General features: G+C 36.0%; 1 protein-coding gene across 2 annotated transcripts in view; it reads left to right on the forward strand.

Annotated features, from left to right (window-relative positions):
- FNIP1 (folliculin interacting protein 1) overlaps nt 1–26,040 on the forward strand; it is a 129,660-nt gene that overhangs the window by 18,349 nt on the left and 85,271 nt on the right. For both annotated transcript variants that reach the window (XM_046668275.1, XM_046668276.1), the window contains exon 2: nt 25,063–25,189. In XM_046668275.1, coding sequence (XP_046524231.1) covers nt 25,063–25,189 — 127 coding nt within the window. The remainder of the gene's footprint in view (nt 1–25,062; nt 25,190–26,040) is intronic.

The following is a 26,040-nucleotide window of genomic DNA, read 5'->3' on the forward strand; positions in this document are numbered from 1 at the left end:
AATAAGAATGTTTGCTTTGGGACTTAGCTTTAGCTGCACATAAAATATTTTTATTCAGCTCTTCTAAGCAGTCTGTAGGGTGAAAAGCAATAGATGACTGCTTTTAGTAGAATCTCCAACCCCAAGAAATTTAGAATCCAGTGGCAGAGGTTCTGTATATATCTAAAAGGAGAGCACATATTTGGTAATATGTGAGAAAGGGAATGGCCTTTATTTCCTGATTTGGCAGTGGTTCTCAACCTGCTGTGTGCATGAGAGTCACCTATGAACCTCTTTAAAAGTCCTTTAGATTGCCCTAACTGGAATTAATTATCAATCTTCTAGGGAGGTATTTGGGCAGGTAAGTTTGTTTTGAAGCTCTCCAACATGATTTTGATGTACAGCCCCAGTTACCAATCACTGATTAATGGTCTCCATTTTTTCTCATTTGACCTCTCAATCATCTTTTGAGACAAGTAGTGTTAGGTTAGTTTCACACGTAAGGAAGGTAACACTCACTGTGATTAAATACCTTGTTCCACAAGTGATATAAACAAGAAAATTCACAGAAGACATTTTAAAGTGGCTTTAAACATGTTGAATGATGTTTAACTTAATAATTAAAAAATAAAGATATGTCTATAATTTACTAAGCCATCAGTCTGACAAAGATTAGAAAGAGTGATATCTTATGGCAAAACAGTAGTGAAGTAAGCCCTATTTTATGATGGTGAGAGTGTGTATAACTGTTTTGGAGAGCAACAGTTGTGCAGAGGTAATCATATAAGCCTATTCTGATGTTCACTGAAGCATTATTTGAAGTTGTTTCCAATTTAAGTTTTTACTGTGTCCATAATTAGTAGATTCATTAAATAAGTTATGGTATATACATTGGAATACTGTGTAGCTATTAAACAGAATAGAGTAACTGTATGTCCTGGTAGAGATTTCCACATATATTAAGTTAAAAAAGTTGTAGAGTAGTGTGCAATATGATCTTGCTTTTATAAATATTTGCATGTTAACTCTGTTAGTATGTTTATTTTGTACATATATAGGAAAAAGTCTAGAAGGAAATACAAGAGTATTGAGAGTGGTTAAGTCTGGGGAGAAAGATTGGTAGGATAGAGTTTTTTACATTTTATTCTTATTTATTGTTTGTATTCCCTTGTCAGTAAAGTCTGTTGCTTCTATAATTTTAAAAAGATATAAAAATATAACTTGCTCCAGATCAACGCAACTGGTAAGTGGCAGAGTAGGACTTGGAATTATCAGACTCCAAGGGAGAAGTTTTACAGGCAAATATTTATCAATGTGATAAGAATTTTAACTGATTTGCAGTAGAAAAACATTAAAATGTTTTGTTCTTGTTGTTGAGGAAGATCAGCCCTGAGCTACCATCTGTGCAGTCTTCCTCTCTTTTGTATATGGGTTGCTGCCTCAGCATGGCTGGTGAGTGGCATATGTCTGTGCCCGGGATCCGAACCCATGAACCCAGGCTGCCGAAGTGGAGTGTGCCAAACTTAACCCTCATGCCATGGGGCCAGCCTGCTAAAATTTTTTTATTTTTAAAATTTATATACAGTTTCCATTTTTGTGGTGTACAGTGCTGTGAGGTATTTTTTAGTAAACTTTTTACACACTTCAGAAAAGTGTATGTATTTTAACTATTCAGCTCAGTGAGTTTACACGCTGTGCCAGGTTACTAGTACCCAGCTCAAGAAACAGAACATTGCCTGTGTTCCTAAAGTCCCCTCATAACCCTCTCGACCCCCACTATCCTGACTTCTAACACCAGGGATTAATTTTGCCTGATTTTGAGCTTTATGTAAATGGAATCATATATATGTGCTTTCCTGTGACTTCTTTTTTGGTCAACATTATGTTTGAATTTATCCATATAGTTGGTGTAGTCTAGTTCGTTCTCATTGCTGTGAGCCAGGACTTCTCAAGCTCGACCCTGTTGACATTTTGGATGGGATAATTCTTTGTTATGGGAGGCTCTCCGGTGCACTGAAGGATGTTTACCAGCATCCCTGATATCTACCCACTAGATGCCAGTAGCACCCCTTTTTGTGATAACCTAAAATGTCTCCAGACAGTGTCAGATGTCCTCTGAGAGGGGTCAAAATTGTCCCTGGTTGAGAACTACTTCAGTACAGTATTCCACTGTGTGAGTATGCCATAATTTATTTACCCAGGTTACTATGTTGATAGATATTTGGATCATTTCCAATTTGAAGTTGTAATGAATAATGCTGTTATAAACATTTTCGTTACAAGTTTCTTGGGAAAGATGTATACACATTTCTGTTGAACATGTACCTTGGATGGAATTTATAGATCATAAGATATGTACATGTTCAGCTGTATTATATTTTGCCACGTTATTTTCTAAAGTGGTGGTACCAGTTTTCACTCTTAACGGTCATGTATGAGAGTTCCATTTCCTTCACATTCTAATGAGGCTTGAATTTGAACTACGAATTTTTAAAGTTTAGGGCCTAAGTCTTAATCTTTTTGGTGTACCCACTTGTTGTCACAGTAAATGACACCCAGAAGATGCCAGTTGGGAATAAATAAGGGCATAAATTCTGGTTTAATGTTCTGTGATCTTGATAACTTATCACTTAGCTCTGGCAATTGGGAAGCAGTTAGTTACCCATCAGGGGCTTTCTTGTGTTGGTGACAAGCTCTCCCTCTCCACCAACAACAGCAGCTTTTGGACTCTGTAGGCAAGGCCATGTTTCCACTTTGTTGATGAGTTTCATATCCTGATGCAATTATCAAAACCAAATGTCAGTAACTGATTTCAAAGGTAAACTGAGGTTGTTTTTAACCTTTGTCATTCAAACAAGGCTTGCCAGTCAAACAAGAATCCATTTTTCCTTTTATCCTGTGACTATATTTTTATGAAGGGATGGAACTCTTTTTATTTTTTTTAATTAATATGTTTTAAGTGTTCCAGGGGTTCTGCATATTTTTCATGTTATGCGTGTTGAAAGCAGACACTACACTCTCCCTGGTCTTTGTAAAGCACATATCATTACCACTGTATCATCATCGTCGTTGTCACCATCATTATCACCCTTATGTTGCTTTTCTATGAAGCTTCATATATATGTGTTTAGATATATAATTTATTGAGGTCAAATTCATATAACATAAAATTAGCCATTTTAAAGTGAACAATTCAGTGTCATTTAGTACGTTAATAGTGTTGTGCAATAGCCACCTCTGTCTATTTATAAGTAGTTCCAAAACATTTCCATGACTCCAAAGTAAACCCCTTATCCTTTAAGCAGTTTCTCCTTGTCTTCTTCCTCAGTCCCTGGCAACCATCAATCTGCATTGTCTCTATGGATTTATCCATTTTGAATGTTTCATATAAATAGAACCATATGTGACCTTTACTGTCTGGCTTTTTTCACTTAGCATGATGTTTTCAGGGTTCATCCATGTTGTTGCCTGTTCCAATACTTCATTCCTCTTTATGGCTGAATAATATTGCATTGTATGTATACACCACACTTTGTTTATCTTTTCACTCACTGGTGGACATCTGGGCCATTTCCACCTTTTGACTGTTGTGAATAGTGCTGCTAAGAATATGCATTTACGTGTACTTATTTTCAGTCCAGACACGTGGTTACATTATTATAACCACCATCACCACCACCAATACTGAACAATTCCAATGCCCCAGGGAATTCCTTCATGCTACCTCTCTGCAGCAGACCCTCCCCCTCCTAATGGCTGGCAACCGCTGATCTCTTCTCTGGCTTTATAGCAGTAAGAAATTTAAGTAGTATCACAGCTATGTAGTCTGGCTTTCCTTAGGTGTGTAATGGATTTCTCAGGAGTTAAATTTTTAGAATTAGAGACAATGTTTTAGAAGCCAGGGACTAGAAATACTTTATGTATTTACTAAACTCAGTTTTTCCAACTTGCTAATTATAAGAACTAAATTAAAATTACTAGCATGAAATTCTACACTTATCAAGAGAGCAGAGACAGCTGCCAAGAATATTATCTTGAAATATTTTATAAATTCAACATGAAATTATTAGATTAAATAGGTATTTTATTTTTTAGTAAACTGTTTCTTATCCTTACTGTTTTGTTTTATTTGTGTACAAAAGATGCTTTGGGATTTTACATTTTCTTCCTGCCAAAATCTTCAGTTAAATATATACTGATATGTTTACATGTTAATTTTAGAAGCTCAGAGGCAAGATTATTCTTCAGCTTTCTGAAAACATAGCATGCACAATAAAATAACTGTTTGCCAGGAAAAAAAAAAAAGCCCTGTTGTCTTCTAGTACCAGTTGGTATTACGTAGGTTTGTTTGGTGTCTCATGTCTTATTTATAGTAGTTTGGAACTGGAAACTAGATACTAAACAAACACTAATGTTCCACTGTAGCTTAACTATGCATTAGTGTCTTTTTTTGATCATAAATTGTTTTTACTTGCACATATACTTCTGTGAAACCAGGAACTTTTGAGAAACTGGCAGCTCACTTGAATCCGTTTTTATATACTTTATTACAGAAACAATATGTAGCATATCTAAATGTACTCATTTGTTTAGGTGATATTTATAAAAGCTTTTTAACATTATTAATAAGTTATGAATCAATAGAAGATATTAATGATACTCAGTAGTTACGGAGAGAAAGCATGAAGAGACATTTATCAGTATTGTTTGGCTGTAGAAGCTTTCCAGACTCCTTCCTCTCAAGAAAAGAGCTTTTGTTGGGAGGAATCTCAAATCTGATGACTGTGTTTCCTAAAATATTTCAGTTATATACTAAATATTCTAGGGCTCTAAGAACTAGCAAGTGTTTAAAAATCATATTGCTAGGTCATTTCAATTGTGTGTTTATTCTTTTCTTGGTATTTAGCCATTGTCTGACCTTGCTTACCTCCTTCAACATGCAGACCCTATGCATTGGGATGGCTTCATTTTATGCTGGGAGTGACTTTTATTAGTTGGCCTGATTACTTCTTCATAATAACAAAGAGCCTTTGTGAATGAATTTTGCAAAGTCTTACAGAGCATAGTGGGAAAGTATGAAATGAAAAAAAAAGATGTCAGGTATGTGGCTTTCAAAAGTTGACCTTAAAGCTTAAGCGCTTAAAAATCCATCACCCAAGATTTGTTCAGTGTCTTTTTTTTTAGAAGTAGTATAAGATGTCTTATCTGATATACAGTGGTCCCTTGTTATCCGCTGGGGATTGGTTACAGGACTTCCCCCCATACCAGAATCTTTGGGTACTCAAGTCCCTTAGTCAGCCCTCTGTATCTGCAGGGCCCATTCCACCAACCTCAGGTTGTAAACATAGTACACGATCTGCAGTTGCTGGAACCAGCGGTTGGTAGAACCAGCTGTCAACCACTGTACTGTCTGTACTGTTTGGAAAATAAAGAGTACTTTGACTTTGTTTTAAAAATGCAAAGGAGTTAAAAAATTAACTTCAGACGTATATGGATTCATTCATTTGGTAAGCACATTCTCGGCACTTTTTTAAAAAAAGTTTAGACACCATGCTGGGCCTTTGGAGAAGAATGAAATCCTCTATGGCGGGAGTTCTTAATTATTTTTCCTGCTGAGTACCCCTGTGGTAGCATGGTAAAGCTTGTAGACTTCTTTTCAGAAAAATCTTTATTAATGCATAAAGTACATTAGATTATAAAGGAACCTCATTATATTGAAATAATTGTCAAAAATGTTAAATTTGTGATATAGTAGCGTGTACTACATATTAACTCAAATACTAAGAGCCAGCATTGGGTCTAATAAGTATTCTAATTTTGAAGTAATGATAAGCGTAAATAATTTTTCTAGATATCTAGATATAGTGTGATGAAACTATGATTCCTCTTGGTGATCAAAGTTATAAGAACTGCTAATACCTCTGAGGTTTGTTGCCTACATTTTAATTGCAGGAAATGCTAAATTGTGGTTAGATGTTAGTGAAAGTAAATATATCATTTTTTTCCCTATCCAAGTTTATTTTGCACACTGAACCACAGATCCCTTTGTGGGTTAGTTGACTCGATGTTAAGAACCTCTCCTTTAAGGGCTCTTAGTTTTTAGGCTGTGAGACAGACACTTGAATAGGTAGTTATAGCTGAAATCTGGGCAGGGATTTTGTCTTACTCATCTTTGTATTTTCATAATCCCACAATGCCCAGTAAATGTTAAGCAGATGACTATAATATGCTCTAATAGAGCTATGCAAGTAGTTCTGAAGGTGCATTAGGGGAGATTACCTCTCTTTAGTGGTTACCTCTGTTTCTGTTAGAGGATGTGGTATTGAGCTGCATCCTAAATTTAGGATACACTGGAATTGTCATGTTGGCTGAAGTAAGGAAGAGGTCCTTATAGTTGAGGCATGCTCATAGGCATAGCCTAAGGAAAAGGTATGGCAAGTTTAGTGGATTATTGAGAGTTTTAGGGTATATGTATAAGGGAATGGCAGGAACTGAGAAGTTGGGATAATGCTGAGGCTCAAATTATAAGCAGAGTTTTGTGTATACTAGGCAGCTGAGAACTAGCAGTATGATGCGATCATCTTTGTGTTTTAGGATGTTATCTCAGATGGCATTGTGACAAACAAATGGGACAGAGTGGGGAGAGATTGAAAGTAGATGCCAGTGAAGGCACTATTACATTTGTTACAGTCTGTAGAAGGGGAGGTCATGACAGTAGCAGAAAGATGGGAAAGGAGTAGTTATATCTGAGAGAGAAGGATCGGTGACTGAATATGAAATGTGAAGGAGAAGGAGTTGTGGCTGAATCTACTCTTTTGGGAGACAGGAGCATGGGAGAAGATAGTGTCATTAACCGAGGTGAGGAATACAGGAGAGAAGAGTAGGTGTGGTGAAGATAAGGAAGTTTAGCTACACTTAATAAGTTTGAACTACCTTGAGATTCAGGTAGAGGTTTCTTAGTGGGCAGACAATTGGGGCTAGAGATAGAGATTTTGAAATCTTTAAATCAGTGCATTGCAGTCATCTGTGACGATTTGTTTTTTTTTAAGGTTATTTTATTGAGATATAATTTACATGCATTAAAATTCACTCTTTTTTAGGTTTGGAGTTTTTGGCGAGTTTGACAAATATGTAGTCACTCACAACTGCCGTTGAGATATAGAACATTTCCATTATCCCAAAAAGTTCCCTCATTCATACCCCTTTTGTAGTGATTCTCCCCTACCCCACATCTAGTTCCTGTCAACTGCTGATCTGATTTTTGTCTCTATAGTTTTGCTTTTTCTGGAATGTCATATAAATGAAATCGTACATTATGTAGCCTTCTATATCAGGTTCTTTCACTTAGTATGAATGCTTTTGAGATTCTCTCATGTTATTGCATGTATCAGGGTTTTTTTTAATTGAAGCATGACTGACAAACAGTATCCTATTAGTTTCAGGTATGTATCATAGTGATTAAATATTTATGTACATTATGAAAAGATCACCATGATAAGTCTAGTTGTCGTCTGTCACCATATAAAGTTATTACAAAACTATCGACGGTATTCCCTGTGCTGTACGTTACATCCCCATGAGTTATTTTATAACTAGAAGTTGGTACCTCTTAATCTCCTTGACCTCTTTTGCCTGCCCTCCCACCTGCCTCCCCCCTCTAGTAACCACCAATTTGTTTCCTGTATCTGTGAGTCTGTTTCTGTTTTGTTTTGTTCATTCGTTTGTTTTGTTTTTAGATTCCATATGTAAGTGAAATCATATGGTATTTGTTTTTCTCAATCAGACTTTTTTCACTTTAGCATAATACCATTTAGGTCAATCCATGTGGTTGCAAATGGTAAGATTTCATTCTTTTTATGGCTGAATAATATTCTAGAGTGTGTGTGTGTGTATATATGTATATGCTACATTTTTTTGCTTGCTTGTTTTTGTTTTTGGTGAGGAAGATTGGCCCTGAGCTAACATCTGTTGCCAATCTTCCTCTTTTTTTTTCCTTCTGCAAGCCCCAGTACCTAGTTATGTATCCTAGTTGTAAGTCCTTCTAGTTCCTCTATGTGGGATGCCACCATAGCATGGTTTGATGAGCAATGCTAAGTCCGCGCCCAGGATCCAAACTGGTGAACCCTGGGCTGCTGAAGTGGAGGGCAAGAACTTAACCACTACACGGGCCGGCCCCTGTACCACATCTTTTTTATCCATTCATCTCTTGATGGCCACTTAAGTTGCTTCCGTATCTTAGCTATTGTAAATAATGCTGCCGTGAACACAGAGGTGCATATATCTCTTTGAATTAGTGTTTTTGTTTTCTTTGGATAAACTCCCAGAAGCAGAATTGCTGGATTGTATGGTAGTTCTATTTTTAATTTTTTGAGGAACCTCCACACTGTTTTCTGTAGTGGCTGTACTAATTTATATTCCCACCAACACTGCACCAGGTTTCGCTTTTCTCTACAGCCTCACCAAGACTTGTTATTTTTTGTCTTTTTGATAATAGCCATTCTAACAGATATGAGGTGGTATGTCATTGTGGTTTTGATTTGCATTTCCCTGATGATCAGTGATGTTGAGCATGTTTTCATGTGCCTGTTGACCATCTGTATGTCGTCTTTGGAAAAAAAATCTATTCAATTCCTCTGCCCATTTTTTAATCAGATTGTTTTTTGATATTAAATTGTGTAAGTTCTTTGTGTATTTTGGATATTAACTCCTTATCGGGTATATGATTTGCAAATATCTTCTCCCATTCAGTAGGTTGCCATTTTATTTTGTTGATGGTTTGCTTCACTGTGCAAAAGCTTTTTAATTTAATGTAGTCCTGTTTGTTTATTTTTGCATTTGTTGTCCTTGCTGGAGGAGACTGGTCCAAAAAAATATTGCTAAAGACCTATGTCGGAGAGCTGACTGCCTGTGTTTTCTTTTAGGAGTTTTATGGTTTCAGGTCCTAGCTTCAAGTCTTTAATCCATTTTAAATCTGTTTTTCTATTTGGTATAAGATAGTGGTCCAGTTTCATTCTTTTGCATGTAGCTCTTTTCCCAACACTATTTATTGAAGAGATTGTCCTTTCTCCATTGTATATTCAGTAGTTTATTTTTGAAGCTGAGTAGTCTTCTGTTGTATGTATGAAGGTTTTTAAAAACACGTAGACCTGGCCTCCGAACCCTACTATATCTGAATTCAGAAAGATAGCCAGGAAATGGTAATGTGTTGGAAACTGGATAAGGGTATGAGGGAATAGAGTGCAAGGAGGTGACAGGGTCACTTGTGACCTGTTGTGACAGGTTTATGGGGCACTAAGAGGCTGTGCTTAGGTAATTTTTTTAAGTTTGTTTTAGAAGGAAAGGAAATGTGGTAATAATATCGAGTGTTTTAAAGATAAATGGGTGGAAGAAACAAATCAGAGTTATAAGAAACAGACAAGAATGAGTAAGAGTCCAGAAAGGAGGAGATCAACTCTGTAGACGTAGAGAGGGAGAGGAACACCTTTCCCTTTAAGGTAAAAGGGGAGGAGGTGATGTGGTTGGGTGCTGTTATAGGTGAATTTAAGGATGACGGAGGAATGGTTACCTTAGAAAATTTGTGAGCATTCATATGAAAGAAAATAGCCATTGATAGTTTTGCACTAATGGAATGACCTGATGAAGTATTATATTCCTAGAAGGTGAGCCTGGAATGAGTTGGAATGGGAGATCCTGAAGTTAAAAAAAAGGCTCTATGTACGTATAATACATTGAGGGCTTGGACTTTAGGATTGTTGTAAGAAGTGGAAGTGATAGGCACTAGAAATATTTATATTTTTTGTGGTTTAGAGGTTATTTTGAGAATTGTTAGCAATTTAAACTATTAGCTAAAAAATTATTTGGAGAAGGATTAATAACCTGATGGAATTGGTGTCATTGAAATGATGCATGATTTTCCAGTCTTTTGCGTTGATTTTATGTGCCTGTAGAATCACCAGTGTGATTTTAAGTTAACTTATTTTAGTTCTTATTCGTGAAGCCTTCTCTGAATAACCCATAGCACAAAGACTTCTCTAAAACCTATTTCTTTATTTTAGACAACATCCCAATTTTCAAATATTAACTTTAGGCTGATGTTGAAAAATGAAACCTTTTAATTTTTCCTTTTTGAGGATTCAAAAGACTTTAACATGATGAGTGATGTTTGCTTTCTTTCAGATAGCCTCTTGATTCTCATAAGTCCAGAAGCATCTGGTCAATTAAAAGACCCTTCAAAACAGTGGCCTACAGGTTGATTATTATATATACATAAAATACCAGCAGGCTGGTTTTAAAACTACTTCTATTTCTTCTGTAACTTAGGAGTTAAATGTATTGGCTACTAGCTAAAAAAGGGACGCTACTAAGTTATCTGCATACTTTGTTGAGTTTTCTTGTCTTCAAGAATGCTGAGATTTTCTCAACCTAAAAGTAGATGAAAATCTGTTAATTTGGAGATCATTTTAGAATTGGAGACAAAAACAAGGAGAAAGAAAAAAATAGATTTTATTGTAGAAGCTGTCAGCTCTGTGCTTCTGATTTTCAAAATTATGTCTTTATGCCTGACTTTCCAGCAGAGGTACATCCAGACACACATTTTAGCTTTTTTTGGGACATGTTTGATTGTGACGTCCCTCCAGTGCCTTAGGGTAATTACAAAATCAAATTTTTTAGGCTGCTTATGTCTGCCAGTAGGTTATTTTGAGGAATAGTTAGCACTGCCCTAGTACCACATTTAATTATTTACTAAGTCTTTTTGATTCTTGCTTTCTCAGATACTTTCTTCACCATTGCCTTTACTATCATCCTAGGCCCAGTCTTGGTAGTTTCAGGCTGGTTCTCTCTGTTACATTTTTAACGGCACCTATATTGTGCTACTTCCTTGCTAAGAATATGTGATGTTCCTGGGTTTTTCTTTCTGTTGTTTGAGTTTTTTTGGGGCTCATATCTGAAAGTTTTAGAATTCTTATGTCTGAGGATTTCAGTGGGTGAATTCTACCTTTCCATCCTTATTTTCCAAATCTATACACAACCCTTGGGTTTAGTCAGCCTGTGAACTTGCTGCTTATACTTTACTCTCATCTTGTAAGTTCTAGTCAGTACTGTGCATCTCCCCGTATCACAGTGCCTCCTTAGGTATAGAAACTTATAAAGAATTTAGGATATATCTTATAATACTCCATCATATAACAATTAATATTTTGGCACATATCCTGTCATCTTAATTAGATTATAGGCTCTTCCAGGGCTGGGATGGCTGTTTTTACCTCTACAAAAGCCTTTTTTGACTTTTATGTATTATAATAATAATAAAAATACATATTTGCAATGCTAATATTTCTGTAGCATAGAATAAACAAGTGTATTTTTGTATCTTAAGCTTCGTTTCGTGCCTGGTGCAAAATAGGTCTCTAATGTAGTTGTGATCAGTGAGTTAAATGCAATTAATCAATTAATAGCTACCTTTTATTGTATATTTATATTATGCTATGCATTGTGCTAAATGCTTCATACATATTAAGCTCCTCTAAATCCTTGGAACAGTTGTATGAAATAAGTGTTATTTACATTAATAATTGTAACATTTAGCAATAAGTCTAATAAATGATAGAACTGGGACTTGTACTTTGGTCTCTCTGCTTTTAAAACCACTTAATTACTGTGCTGTGCTCCTTCCTGTAAAGTGTGTTTATGTGAATTTATGTATTTAAGATGTCTACGTTTATATTAAGCATCCTAAAACTATCTCATATTTAAGTGCCTGGTTAAAAATATGAAGCTTACTCTGTAAATTTATACTCCTAAAATATAGGATAGTGGTCTAACCTATACATTGCACTGTGAAGAAAAAGTCTAGTTTGACAGGAAATCAGAGGGCAGTGTATACCAATCATAAATTCAGAATTGGAAGTGGTCTTTCAGGGATTCTGACCCCAGAAAGGGAAAACAATTTGCCTAAGAAGTAAGACTCAAACCCAGACTGGTGTCACTGTGTATCTGCCTTAACTAAGGTAGTCTTAGTTTAGTTTTCAATATGAATTGGCTGTAGAGATTTCAGGATATAAGATGAAGCCTTAATATAGTGTTTGATAACAATGATAGGGCTAAATGGGGGGGGCATTTGCTAGATAATGAGTAAGAAATAAATTAAAGCTGTGCCAAGTAACAGCAGTGGTTCATTAGGAGGCTACTATACAATGTTTCTGTTTTCCTATAGCAAGGCTCTTTAGTTGAGAAAGAAAGATTATGGAGTCAGAGGGAAGGATGTGGTGAGGGTGGGAATTCAGGATTGGAAAATGGCCAAGAGTATATCTAGAAGGTAGGGGATCTGAGGAAATTAGGGTGATGGTAAAGGGAGTGTTGAAGTGTCAGGCTGCAGAGTGTAGCTCAACCAGAAGGCATCTGCACTAGAACTAATGAACTAGGGGACTTGAGTTACTGGAGGGACAGGGTAGAGTGAAAAAAGTTGTTTATTCTACAACTGAACAAATATTTTTTTGCTGAGGAAGATTAGCCCTAAGCTAACATCTGTTGCCAGTCTTCATCTTTGTTTTGCTTGAGGAATATTAGCCCTGAGCTAACATCCATGCCAGTCTTCCTCCACTTTATATGTGGGTTGCCACCACAGCATGGCTGGGAAGTGGTATATATCTGCACCCGGGATCCAAACCTGTGAATCCAGGCTGCTGAAGTGGAGCATGCTGAACTTAACCACTATGCCACAGGGCCAGCCCCTTGTGTTTTAATGACTCTGAGCAAAGGAGGACTACTTCTCTTTTTATACTGCAAGCTCTATCCCCATTCCAGCCAGATAGACATAGTACTTAACTCTGTGAACACTTTTTCATTATTGTGGTGGGGGGCCCCGACACCACCCCCAGGTTTGGTAATTCACCATAAGAACTCAGAGGAGTCAGCATATAGTCATACTCAGAGCTAAAACTTACTACAGTGAAAGGATACAAAGTTTATACAAATCAGCGAAGGAAAAGGCGCCATGGAGCAAGATCCAGGGGAAACCAGGTTCAAACTTCCAAGTGTCCTTTCCCAATGGAGTCACATAGGATGTGTTTAAATCCTCCAGCAATGATGTGCTATTTTGGGGGACTGGTCAGGTAGTGCTCAAGGTTTTTATTGGGGACTGATCATGTAGGTACCTCTGCTTAGCATGTACCAAAATCCAGACTCCCAGAAGAAAAGCTGATCTTCAGCATAAACCACATTGTACTATTTAGTCATAGGAAGCCACACTTATCACTTGGGGAAAGTTTCATATCAATGTAAGGTCCAGTTCAGTTCCCACATGCCAGCCAAAAGCCAGTCTTGCAAGTAGGCCTTTCCAAGGATTGCAGTCTTAGGCCTGCCATATTAACTCCTTTCTGCACTGTCATCTGGCTTTATTCATGCTGGTTTCCCAGCTTTCTTGTAGAATGAATGCCTTGTCCCTAAGTAGACAAAGCCAGAAATAGTAGTTTACAAATTTCTTTCATGTATGTTAACTTAATTCTCCCAACAAGTCTGTGCTTGAAGTTGGTAGAGGAGAGAAATTTCATTAACCATTTTGTGGGTGAGCAAATAGAATTTAAGGAGCTTAAATGATGTCCAAAACTAATAAAGTTTGGAGGCCAGCTTCCATGAACTCTAAACATTGTAAATACTCTTTCATAAAGATTTATGCATTTAAATTTGGTCAGCACTGAGAGGAAAGTTAAGAAAGGAGAATTTTAAAGTTAAGTGTTTTGATAGCTTCCCATTAAAATCTCCCTCATGTTTATGACTTGGACCCTCCCCACAATCTTGGAGGAAGAGAGAAAAGAGGATTGTATAATCAGTTTATATTATGTTTTGAATGATTATTCTTTTTGAGGACAAAGGGTTGGGGGGGAATACTGAACGCCGTACTCCTAAGTATGAGCAAGTAGGTACTAAAAGAAATATTTTTATTTCATTTTCATAAGAAAACCCACTAAAATCCCATTTAGTGTTTTGTTAACATTAAACTCATCTCAAGGTTAGAAAGTATTATTGACTTATTGACAGACAGCTAAATATCAGCCATGGTGCTAGACACTGAAATACAGCTGTGCACAAGAGAAGTGTGGTCCCATCCTCACAGGGCTTATGGTCCTGTAGAAATAGAGACAATAAACAGACATTTACGACAGTAGTCGGTTAAGCAACGGGATGGAAGATGTACAGAGTGTCAATTTAGGGCTCTATTTGGGGAAAGAGAGATGCTCTGGAGGCAAATGGGCAAGGGAACCTATTCCAGTTGTAGGGTGGGAGATCATAGTGATCAGGAAGGTTTCTTGTGGGAAGTAACAAGTAAGTTGAGACCTGAAAAATGAACCAGGCAAATAGGGGAAGGACAGAAAAGAGTGTGCCAGACCAGATTAAAAACACAGTAAAGATAGCTGGAAGTAAAAACTTTGCATTTAAAGAACTGATTGGAGTGAATATGGGCAGAGGGTGAGAAGAGAGAATAGGCGAAGGCCAAGTCTATTGAAAAGTTAGAACTTTAACCTGAGAGCAATGAGGTATTAGCCAGGGATTTTTAAGTAGGTGATAAACATATTGAGGTTTTCGCACTTTGGCTACATTGTGGAGAATAAATTGGAGGAAAGCAGGAGGAGAGACTGGGAGACTAATTTAAGCAGTGAGATATTGTGGTAGCTCAGACTAGGATGGTGACAATGTGGTTGTGGTGGTGGTCTGACTCAAGACATTTAGGAGATAGAATGAAAATGACTTAGTGACTTGTAGATTTTTGGTTTGAGCATTTGGGTGAATAGAAACTTTAGTAGGTAGACATTAGAGAAATAAACTTCTAATTAATTCACCTACTGGCTTTCCTGTTTTGGAACACTTCCTTTTTGTTCCATTGTTTCTTAGTTTTGTGGCACTTTGCTGCTTTTGAGCTGGTGGCCATCAAACTTTTCTCTGGCTAGTTCTTTTCTATCCCAAAACTTTTCAGTGGAAAAGCAGATCATGTTCTGCCATAAGATTATGATGGTAATCCAGCTATTTTGTATTCCTTGGAGGAGAGGTTATCCAAAACCTGGGGAGTCAAAGAAGTGCTTATTGAAATGAATGTGAAGTTTTGATACCAGATTAGAGGGTATAGAAGAGCATAATGCGAAAGTAAATGTATTCCTTCCTTTCTCCAATTCCTAGTTTTGTTGCCTAAGGGTCACTTCTTTTAAGAGTTAATTGTGTCTCTTTGTATTAAGTTTATTTATCTTTCTTTAAAATGTTTAGGGCACATACAAACATAGTGATATGTTTGTTTGCCTCCACTCTCATGGCATGCATACTGTTTTGAACCTTACTTTTCTTCACATAATAATTACCTTGGATATCTTGTGTGCTGCTCTATCTCGTCCTATTAAAGGTTTGCACAGTATTCCTCTAAGTGATTGTGCTGCAATTTATTTATGAAGTCTTCTGCTGGTGGGCATTTTAGTTGTTTCTAGTTTTTTTCTCCTTTGATACGTTTAGTGCTGCAGTCAACATGCTTGTATTATGTATGATCATATTAAACTCAAATCTGCATCACAGGTCTATCATGAATGAGCTGTGAAACCTTAGATCTGTTAGCCCTGTAAAACCATTTAGTTTATTTTTGTGTCTGTATGCAGGCTTCTAACTTAAACAATCAAAGATGGATTTTTTAAAAATAGACTTTAGTTTTTAGAATAATTTCAGGTTCCCCCCAAAACTGAGCAAAGGTACATAGATTTCCCATATATTCATGCCCCTATGCGTGAAAGGTGGATTTTAAAAGTTTCTGCCTAATGAATTGTGGAGAAATTGCTAGAACCACTGTGGCAGATATTTGCATATCTCAACAAGTACTAGAATTATTAGAATTCATTATAAGGTATCACAATTAAAATAAAGTTACAAGTTTTGTAACTGGGACAAGAAGGCATTGTATTTGAAAGAGACAGGTATCTCCAGTAGCACATCAGTAATTCACCAAATGTTTATTAATGCTTGATAGGTGTGACACACTGTTTTAAGTGTTGAAAAGGTAAAACACTGTTCCTGTACTAATTATAGATATAGAAGAGGCATCTGAGGACTAGAAAAGTTAAGGCACTTTTCTAAGATCACAGTCAGTCAGTATGTGACAGAGTTCGTATTTCAATCCAAGTTTGGCTGATTGAGAGCCCATTGTTCTGTTTCTGTCATGTTGGATGTGAGGAATGATTCTTGATCTTAGCATGTTGTCTTTTAGGTTGTGGATTAATAGCCCATTGTATTAAGGCATTTCTGTTACTGCATTAGTCATATCTGCATAATACACAGATGTACTCTGGTTTTTCTGGAAGAACATGCTGATATATGTTAAAATACAAACCCAGTGAAAGACAGCATTTTTAAAGCAAGTTGAAATGTCTCTATTTCATGAACCAACCAAATAATGTAATATGGTAGTCTTGTTGAAGTTTATAAATTCAAAGGTAGTATTTTGTGCTAGACTTGTCTATCTGAATTCAACACAGGGTTCAGATTAGTGAGCCAGTTTACATGCTGGCCAGTCTGGGTCCTGTGATCATTAGGGCTTGGTTTTCCAGTTGCTTGTCATCTGGCTAGAACACAAGCTTGCTGTGGCTTCCAAGAATGTGTATGTGTGCTTGTCTGAAATGGCAGAGTTCGGACACAGGGAAGTTGAGAAAGGAGCTATTCTGTTTTCTTGTTTATTAAATGAGCCTGAGTTCCTTATAGATGGGGATTGTGGAAGATTTGGGTTCTAGCCGTAGTTGCATGAGCACTCTGCGCAGGACCAGCCCGAGTGGGTTAAAGCACCCTTGAAAAAAAATTGGCGTTCCTAGTCTGCACTGGCTGCCAGAACAGCACTTAGTCTACAGAATGCTTAGATTGATTTTCTTTAATCATATATTTATAGTAGAAGAGATAAAGGAATTGCAAAGTAGTCATAATTTGCTTCTGTAAAAATCTCAGACTCCAGTGAAACAAAAGAACTGGATGTTACTCATGAAACAGTAGGACTGAATAAATGAAGCCTTTTGTAAAAATAGATTTTGTCATGGGCAATAGATTTCTTAAAGGCTCCCAGTCCCCCATAGTCCTGGTGCTAGGATTTAGCCTTCTTGCATTGCAGCATGGAAAGGCTTTTATTTGAGTTAAGTTCAGACTTCTTGGTATGTCACCTGACAGTCTTGTGGTTTCAGATGAATATGGTTCATTGCTATTATTATCCTGAGCTGGTAGTTGTGCATAACTGGAGTTTTTAGGGATGTTGAAAAGTGGAACTGCTTAAGAGAAATAGAGATGCCACTAAAGTACGGCTTAACTCATTATTTTCAAGTGTTGTTAACATCAAAATCAGCCCAAATCTAATTATAAATTTGGTGATATGTTTGTTTTAAAATATCTGAAGTAAAAATTTAAATTCTGAAATTTTTTAGATATACTTACTTTATGAACAGTTGATTAAAATTGTGGTGATATATTATAATTAGAAGGACTTCTTGAGAATGTGTTAAGCAGGTGGTAATAATTATTTCAAATATCTAATTTATAAATACTGTATATTAGTTCTTGGTGTATGTGTCTCTTATTCTCTTTCTGTCATTCACTGCTCTTTCTCATGTTTACATAGGAACACTCACTACAGATATTTGGAAAGCAGTGTGCTTTTGTGTATGTATCTCATGTACATATTTCTAAGTAAAATTTAAATTAAAAACTTGACATTGTATTATTCAACTCATTGATCATAATCCAGTCATTTTTAAAGTGTTTTTGATATGGACCTTAATTTATCTGGTAATGTTTTTGATGCTCTGTGAACATCTTAACTATGTGACACAACTTTATGACTCGAATTAAATAATTTGAAATAGTAGTAAATTTAGACTAAGGTACATTGTTTTTATATTTTAAATAAATCTTACTATGAAAGTTTAAAAATATTTTTTCAATATGTGTAACCCAGTTGAACAACTTGGATTTGGCTCTCTCAATTGTTTTAGCTCATTTTAACATTCTTCCAGTGTTCCATTGTACTTTCTTAAGTTCTCAGGTATATAGAATTAATGTCAGAAAGTTGAAAACCACATGGGTCAAGTATATTTCAATTACGTGTATGTGTTGCTGAAAAATACTAAGTAAATATGCTAGCAGATATGATACTTTGTATCCTCTCATGGTTTAGAACTTTACTATTACTGAGGTTCCATTTCACCAAGAATTCATGTTATAGATTATTAATTTCCCTTCTCTGAAATACTTTATGTAAAATTTTACTTTGTGTATATGATTTTTAATACATACTAGATTATGGGATAAGTATAAATGGATTTGGGGATGTTTAATGCTGGTAATAGTTTATGTTTTTATCTTACAGTATTTTTTCACATGTATTATCTAGTTTGATTAAATGATGATAGTAATCATCATTGGTGTTTGTACAGCTAGGAAGTACTGATGAAGTACAGCCCAGTAGGTGACTATACTTGTCATTGAAGTATAAATGACAATCATTAGGATTTTGTTTGTTTTGGGTATAATTGAATTTAGTATGACTAAAGACAGACTAAGGATTATCTAGTGTTTTTATAATATTTAGTTTATTAAAATGTAATTGGGGAAAAATAACTGGATGTAAACAACCTATATAAAAATACCATTTTTCTGATAAGAAAAACATCTAGTTGCTAACTAAGTTCTTTGGAACTGAGATTAACAAATAAATCATGGGATTATTTTTCTGTCAGGTTAGAGAATTATAATTGTGTAGAGAAGTAATTACTATACATAAATCCTATACATATAGGCTTCCAATATTAAAATGGTACCTCCTGAAATAGCTATTTATTCACTTACTTGTTCGGTAAATTAATTGAAGTTGTCTTATATTTCGTCTCTCTCCAAGCTTCTCCCTGTGGTACTTAGGAAGATACTGAAACATGAAAAGCAAAATGAAAATATGAACTGAAATTTATGATTAACAAGTTGTCAATCTGGGAGGAATTTCCGCTGTTTATAAAATCGGTTTGAATTATATTGAAAAGCAAAATTGGTGCAATAATGGCACCTTGTCGCTGATGATCCTACCTGCTTAAGAAAACTTTTTTTAAGCACTGCTTTGATGTGTGACTCCTAGTAGAAGTGCAGTGATATTCTGAATAGTGATTTGTATTTTTTCTTATTTTACATACTTTTAAAACTTTCTGCCCTGTAATTTTTACATGTATTTTGTGATTCCTATAATTTTATGTATATGATTCTTCTATTTTTGTATATATCCTGACCTTAGGTCTTTCAACCCCTGAGTTGGGGAGTTAGTGACTTGGGTCCTTGACTCTACAAAAATATTGAGTACTATCTATAAACTGAGTAAGTGTCTGATGCATATGTAGTTCTGTTCTTCGCATGCATATAGATGTTCTTTTGATTAATACTATATTGAATTCATAGTAGCTTTCAATCATATTTTCTCAGGTACTGGATACTAGTTTTCTTAAACATTAAAAAGATCTCCTTTTACTAGAAATGATTGGGGATTGCTGTTATAGACTACATGCTCACAATTTTTATTTTTTTTAATGCACAGTAAATATATCAAAAGGAAAATAAGCTCTCATCTGATACAGTTGGGACTCCCAGATTAATGGAAAAAGTTAATTGAAGTGAGGAATTTAAAGAATTATACATCTTGTGTATCATTTTATTTTTAGCTTAAAACATAAATGTGCATTCATTTGCCAGTTCTTTGCTGGTTAGTATGTTTTACAGAGGGAATGGTGAATATTATTTCTGCGTTGTGTGACCCAAAACCAAAATGTTTGTAAAGTAAAAAAGCATTCTAAGACTTAGATATTTTACTTTCGTGAGACATATTTGAATGTTGGCTAGTTTGCAGCAGATTTCTCTAAGGCAAAATTTGTCTCCAGGTTTTTAACAAACTCAGATTGGGCCAATCCTGTGGCGGAGTAGTTAAGTTCGCACACTCTGCTTCGGCGGCCCAGGGTTTCTCCGGTTCGGATCCTGGGCGTGGACATGGCATCACTAATCAGGCCATGCTGAGGCGGCATCCCACGTAGCACAACTAGAAGGATCTGCAACTAGAATATACAGCTGTGTACTGGGGGTTTTGGGGAGAAGAAGAAGAAAAGGTTGGCAACAGATGTTAGCTCAGGTGCCAATCTTAAACAAACAAAACCCAACAACTCAGATCACTTTCCCCATGTACAGAAAATATTTCTCCAATTGAATATGGTGCTTTTGGCTCTGATCTGATGGTGACCAGTTCTTGGTATGTTGGTATGTTGGGAAAGCTTTTTGCTTGTCTCTTGTAGCCTAATTTAGCATTCTTCCCTTTCTCTCTCCCTCCCTTTCTCCTTCTTTTTCTCCCCCCATCCTTCCCTTCCTTCCCATAATTCATCCTTCACCAAACTCAAAATGTTTTCTGAGACTGGGGGCAGTTTCTGTAATTCTACATACATAGATTTTGAAACTTGGCTGCCCTCTCTCTCCATTTCTTGCAAGAGTATAGGGTGTTAGTAGTTTCTCAGAGCTAATCTGCATCATCTTGCATATTTCCATTTCAGTGAGACAGCAATGATGGACAAGGCTCAGGAAAGAAGAGCTAACATAGTACCAGGTACATAGTAGGCACTATACATATAATTATTGAATGAATGAACTTAAAATCTTCAAGTTTGATAAGAATGCTGTATAAGAGAGATTATCCCAGACCCTTTGATGCTAAGTAGAAGTGAAAATGTATGGATGATCACTTGGAAATAGGTGTAGAAAAAGAGAAGAGACCAGTTGATATTTATCTACAAGTGCATGAAATCGTATTTTAGGATGATGGATGAGGCAGAAGAGTTGGTCAAATGAAAAAAAAAAGGTGAATTATTTAGATGTTTTCTTTTTTTAATTTTTTTTGTTTTTAAGATTTTATTTTTCCTTTTTCTCCCCAAAGCCCCCCAGTACATAGTTGTGTATTTTTAATTGTGGGTCCTTGTAGTTGTGGCATTTGGGATGCTGCCTCAGCATGGCCTGATGAGCAGTGCCATGTCAGCACCCAGGATTCAAACCGTCGAAACCCTGGGCCGCAGAAGTGGAGCGCGGGAACTTAACCACTCAGCCACAGGGCCGGCCCCTTTAGATGTTTTCTTTAAGCATGACAATCGTTAATGTGTAGAGATACAAAAACTAGCGTTTATCCTGGTGTTTCTCAACCTTTTTTTTTTTTTTAACATTACTGTCCCCCTAAGGAGCCTTTTCTTTGACGTTTTTTTCCCCTTAACCAGCCCCCCCATGAAATTTTAATACCGTAGATATACTGTGTATTTGCCTATGTATTGTGGTTCTTTGAGGGCTACACTCATTGTAATATCTAAGGTTTTTTGTCTCTTCCTCCCCTCCCCCCGCCAAGCAAAATTTGCCTCCTTGGAAGCCATCTTGCTCTCATTGAGCATGCGAGATTTAGCCCTAATTTAGTAGCTAGTAACGTGTTATAGGAATTCATATGGTTTTCTGAGGTGCATTGTCAGTTTGTAAAGGCAAGTGTCTATTCCAGCATGTTTATTTTCTATTAGCATTCTTTGAAGGTGTCAGATAAAAAATATGCAGAGCAGATAAGCTGACATAAACTATAAATAACATCTGTGTAGAGTCTTAAAATAGTTTGTGGCTCATCACTGAGTAATTTTCTTACTAAAGTTTAAATTAATATTATCCTCAACACAATAGCTTAATACTGAGCAAAGTTTTGCTATAGTATATAGATAATTTTTGTGAATGGTGATGATGTGCTTACCGCTATTAATGATTTGGCTTAGTTATGTCTTCAGTTAAATTTTGATAAAAAGAGGCAAAGTGGAAAGCGTGGTGGATTAGATCTCAGAAGACTTAGGTTCTAGTATAATAAACGATCATTCCAAACCCTTTGAGTGCTGAGCAGAAGTGATACCAGTGAAAGATAGAGATGGGAGTGAAAGGAAGGGAAGAGAGCAGCCAGCACTAAGCAGAACAATGAATTTAGCTAGGTCATTTCTGCTTCTCTTTCACTTCTTTCATTTGAAAATGAATAAATTTAGGGTGACTATTAACGATTCAAAATTATTTGCATATTAAAGGAATCCCTTTGGGGTTCTTGTTTGTTGTTTAATATCATGTTCTCCTAGCATATTTAAGATAGAATTAATTTGTCAGGCAAGTTTTTGGTAACAAATCTATTGAGTCAATTTTGTGTGTCTATAAATTTCAGACTTCACATTTTCCTTCCATTATAAGGTAAAGGGAATCAAGGCTTTATCAGTAAACACTCTCCATGTCAGGGATATACTCTGCAGAAGCACAGATGTCTTCCCGGATAACTTACGACTAGCTTTTTTTTTTGAATAATTAGTGACTCTAGGGACTTGTGTTGTAAGACCAAAATGACTTCACACAAGATTTCTGTTTAAATATAAGGCTACGTTGTTTCTGACTCTATTGTTATCTTACTCTTTTTCCCATCTTACCTATCAAAATTTTTACCTTGACTGTTTTTTTTTGTGTGTGGGGAAGATTGGTCGCAAGCTAACATCTGTTGCCAATCTTCCTCTTTTGTCGCCGAGTTAACATCTGTGCCAGTCTTCCTCTACTTTGTGTGAGATGCCGCCACAGAGCGGCCCGACAAGCGGTGCTGGGTCCACACCCAGGACCCGAAGCTTCGAACCCTGGGCCGCTGAAGTGGAGCGCGAGAACTCAACCACTAAGCCACCAGGCTGGCCTCTACCTTGACTCTTTTTCGCTCTCTACTATTCCCACATTTTAGAACCTTTCCTTTATTTCCCTTCACCTACTTTACAAAGAAAATAGGGCTCTTAAACATGAATTCTCTCAACATTGTACCATCATATCTACAAATCTTTCTATACTCATGTTTGTCTTTGTCTCCTTTCTTTCCATGCTCGTGCAGGGTTTATCCTTTCTTCTGTTTGAGGCTGATGCCTTAACCTGTATTCTATACTGTATCCTCCTTCACATCCTCAGAGGCCTTGCTTTTATCAGCCACCATCTCCCTTCCACTTCACATTCTTTGAGATCAGTATGTAAACATGTTCAGTTGTGCTTTTTTTAATAACAAAATAACTCTCACTCTATTTCATGATTCCTTTTCTTTCTCTCTTTCCTTGACAGTTTTCTTAATTTACTATTTTCTCTGTTCCCGTTCACTCCTCAGTCCTCTGCAGTTTGACCCCTGTACTCTTTACTCTTTAGAACTGTTCTTGCCACGGTCATCAATGACTTCTTTGTTTCTAAAGCTAGTGGATGCTTCTTAGTGACTGCCATGGCGTTTTTTCTTCCTCTCTAAAATGCTGTTCTTTCTTGGTTTTTGTGAGACCTCTTTCCTGATTTTCACTCTACCTCGCTCTGTCTTACAGTTTCCTTTGTGTAATATCAAAGCTCAGTTTACTAAAAGCACTTCAGTAGCATGCAAATCATTCAGCTCTAAGGATGAATCTCTGGTTTAGCTTGAATGTCTAGGGTAAGTCTTTCATCAGTTCCTTACACACATACATTTGCTAGAGATTAGACAGGAGAAAGCTAAAATTGTATTTACTGTCAAGAGTTTGGCATGAAGATATTTTATGTTGCCAGTTAATGGGTTGTTTAACATGCATGATGGGGTTAGGGCTAAGGTTCTCATAAGGAAATGAAAGAACCCAATCAAAAGCTGTGACTGATGAATTGTGAGGAATTGACCATTCAGCCTGATGTAACTAATGACAAACAGCTCCTGGAATGGCAGTTCTCCTGTTTCTTAGCAACTGTCCTATCAGTTGTAGTGTGTTGTGTACCAGACTAGTATCTCCACCATACGTTTTGTTCTTTTGTCTCTTTCCCTCTCCTCCACATCTCACTCACTCCATTAATCTTCTTAATTGTGAAATATAATGCATATATAAAAATATATAAAACAAATGCAGTGGCTTTTGTTGTTGTAGTTGTACTGTAAAGTAAATATTTATGTAAGCACTATCCAGTCAAAAAATTGAACATAGTCAGTGCCCCAGTTTACCTGGTAAATCCCTTCTTGGTTACACCTCCACCACCTTCAACCTTACTCCAAACTTTTGAAGCCATCACTTCCTTTGTTTTCCTTATAGTTTTAAAAACTAAATATGCACCCATAGATAAAACTTTGCCTGATTTAAACCTTTATATAAATGGGAAAATACAGTAACTATTTGTATGTGTGTTTCAGTGTGTGTCTTCTCATTTCTTTTGCTCAGTGTCCATCCATCTTTTGCCTGTAGCTGAAGTTTTGCCTGTAATGAAGTTCATTCATTGTGTTTGTTGTGTAGTGTTTTGTTATCTGAATAAACCATAATATGTTTACCCTTTCTATTATTGATGAACATTTGAATTTTTTCCAGTTTTCAACTAGTAGGAACAGTGCTGCTATGAACATTTTTGTATAATAGTAAACTTTTTTGTAATGGAATTGGTGTAGTCAACTTCAGTTTTACTAGATTTTGTCTGTTTAGTTATGTATCTTAAAAAAACTCTTCTCTAAAGAGATTGTGCCAGTTTTTACTCAACATCAGTATATATGAGAATTCCCACTACATTTGGACGTTTGTTACTTTTTCACTTGTTACTGGTTTATAAATATTTAGCTGCTGTTATTTAAACTGAAAGCCGTTTCTGTTTTTACATTTCTATGTTAAAGAAACAGTAACAAAACTATTTAAAAATAGACATTAACTTTATGCCATCTGGGTCCATACTATAAAATCAATTTGTATTTTCATTATATTAAATGTACTTATGCATTTTTATTGTTAGCTATTTTTAGATTCATCTTGGATTACTGTATTTTATATACACTGAGTAATACTTGCCACAACTTTTATTTTTACTTTTTAATCTAAAATGACATAGCTATAAGTTTTCAGCCCTAAACTAAATAGTAGTATTTTATAAAGATATCTGCTATAGATTCTTTAGCAGTAATACAACCTTGGGTTTTATTATATAGGTTTTATTTCTAGGTATTTATGTGAAATATTTATTAAAGTAACGCTAATGGGTCTCTATTTTTCTTTAAAGTTGGCCTTTGCCAGAGTTTGATCCAAGCCAAATTCGACTGATTGTTTATCAAGACTGTGAAAGACGAGGGAGAAATGTCTTGTTTGACTCCAGTGTTAAGAGAAAAAATGAGGACATATCAGTATCGGTGAGCATCATTATTGATTTGGAAATATAATGTTAAATATTTTAATTCAAGATAGAATGGGTAAAATTTCAATTATCGTACTTTTGTTTGTGAGTACAAAACATCTTCACCAGATTTTTAAAATTCAGAGCCCTGATTTTGAGAATTTTTAAAGGAAAAAACACTTGCCTTGTCATCACTCTAGTACCAGAGAACATTTTAGTTTGACATTTATTTCCTTATATAATTGTATTGTGCGATATGACTAGAGCTACAGTGATCCTTATAGAGGATCTGGTCCAAACCTCTCATCCCACATTTGTGAAAAGTGTGACCTAGAGAGGTGAAATTATTTTTCTGAAGGTGCAAAGCATATTCAGCCCTTACTCTATTGTATTTTCCCCTACTTTACAGTGGTAGCGAGAGCATCTATTCTGTTAACTTTCAGTGTCATATTTTGGACTAACTTAAAAGACAAGTTTAGTAGTTATATGGACATTTACTTGGTTGTCCAAGAAAACCTAAGTTGTTGCTGCTACTGCTATTACACTTTCTGACATAAAGACTTGGTCCCCTGGACCTGTAATCTGGACATGGAAGCCTGTAATTGTTTTTTTCTCTCCTCTCCTAAATTGACAATTTTCACTAATATTTCAGTAAGCAACTGAAAACAAAATAATTTGAGAGAGCTTCTCCTACCGGTAGAATTGTCTATTAAAGGAAACAAATGTTTATTTTTTGAGACTTGGGAGTTTGTATTTGAGATTTTATGTTCTTAGAAAAATTTAACATATTGGCCATATTCTACTGTCTTATTTACAACTACATCCTCAGCGTCTGTTACACTGGCATGTAATAGGTACTTGACTTAT

Source organism: Equus quagga, chromosome 7, assembly GCF_021613505.1.
Source record: "Equus quagga isolate Etosha38 chromosome 7, UCLA_HA_Equagga_1.0, whole genome shotgun sequence".
Lineage (NCBI taxonomy): Eukaryota > Metazoa > Chordata > Mammalia > Perissodactyla > Equidae > Equus > Equus quagga.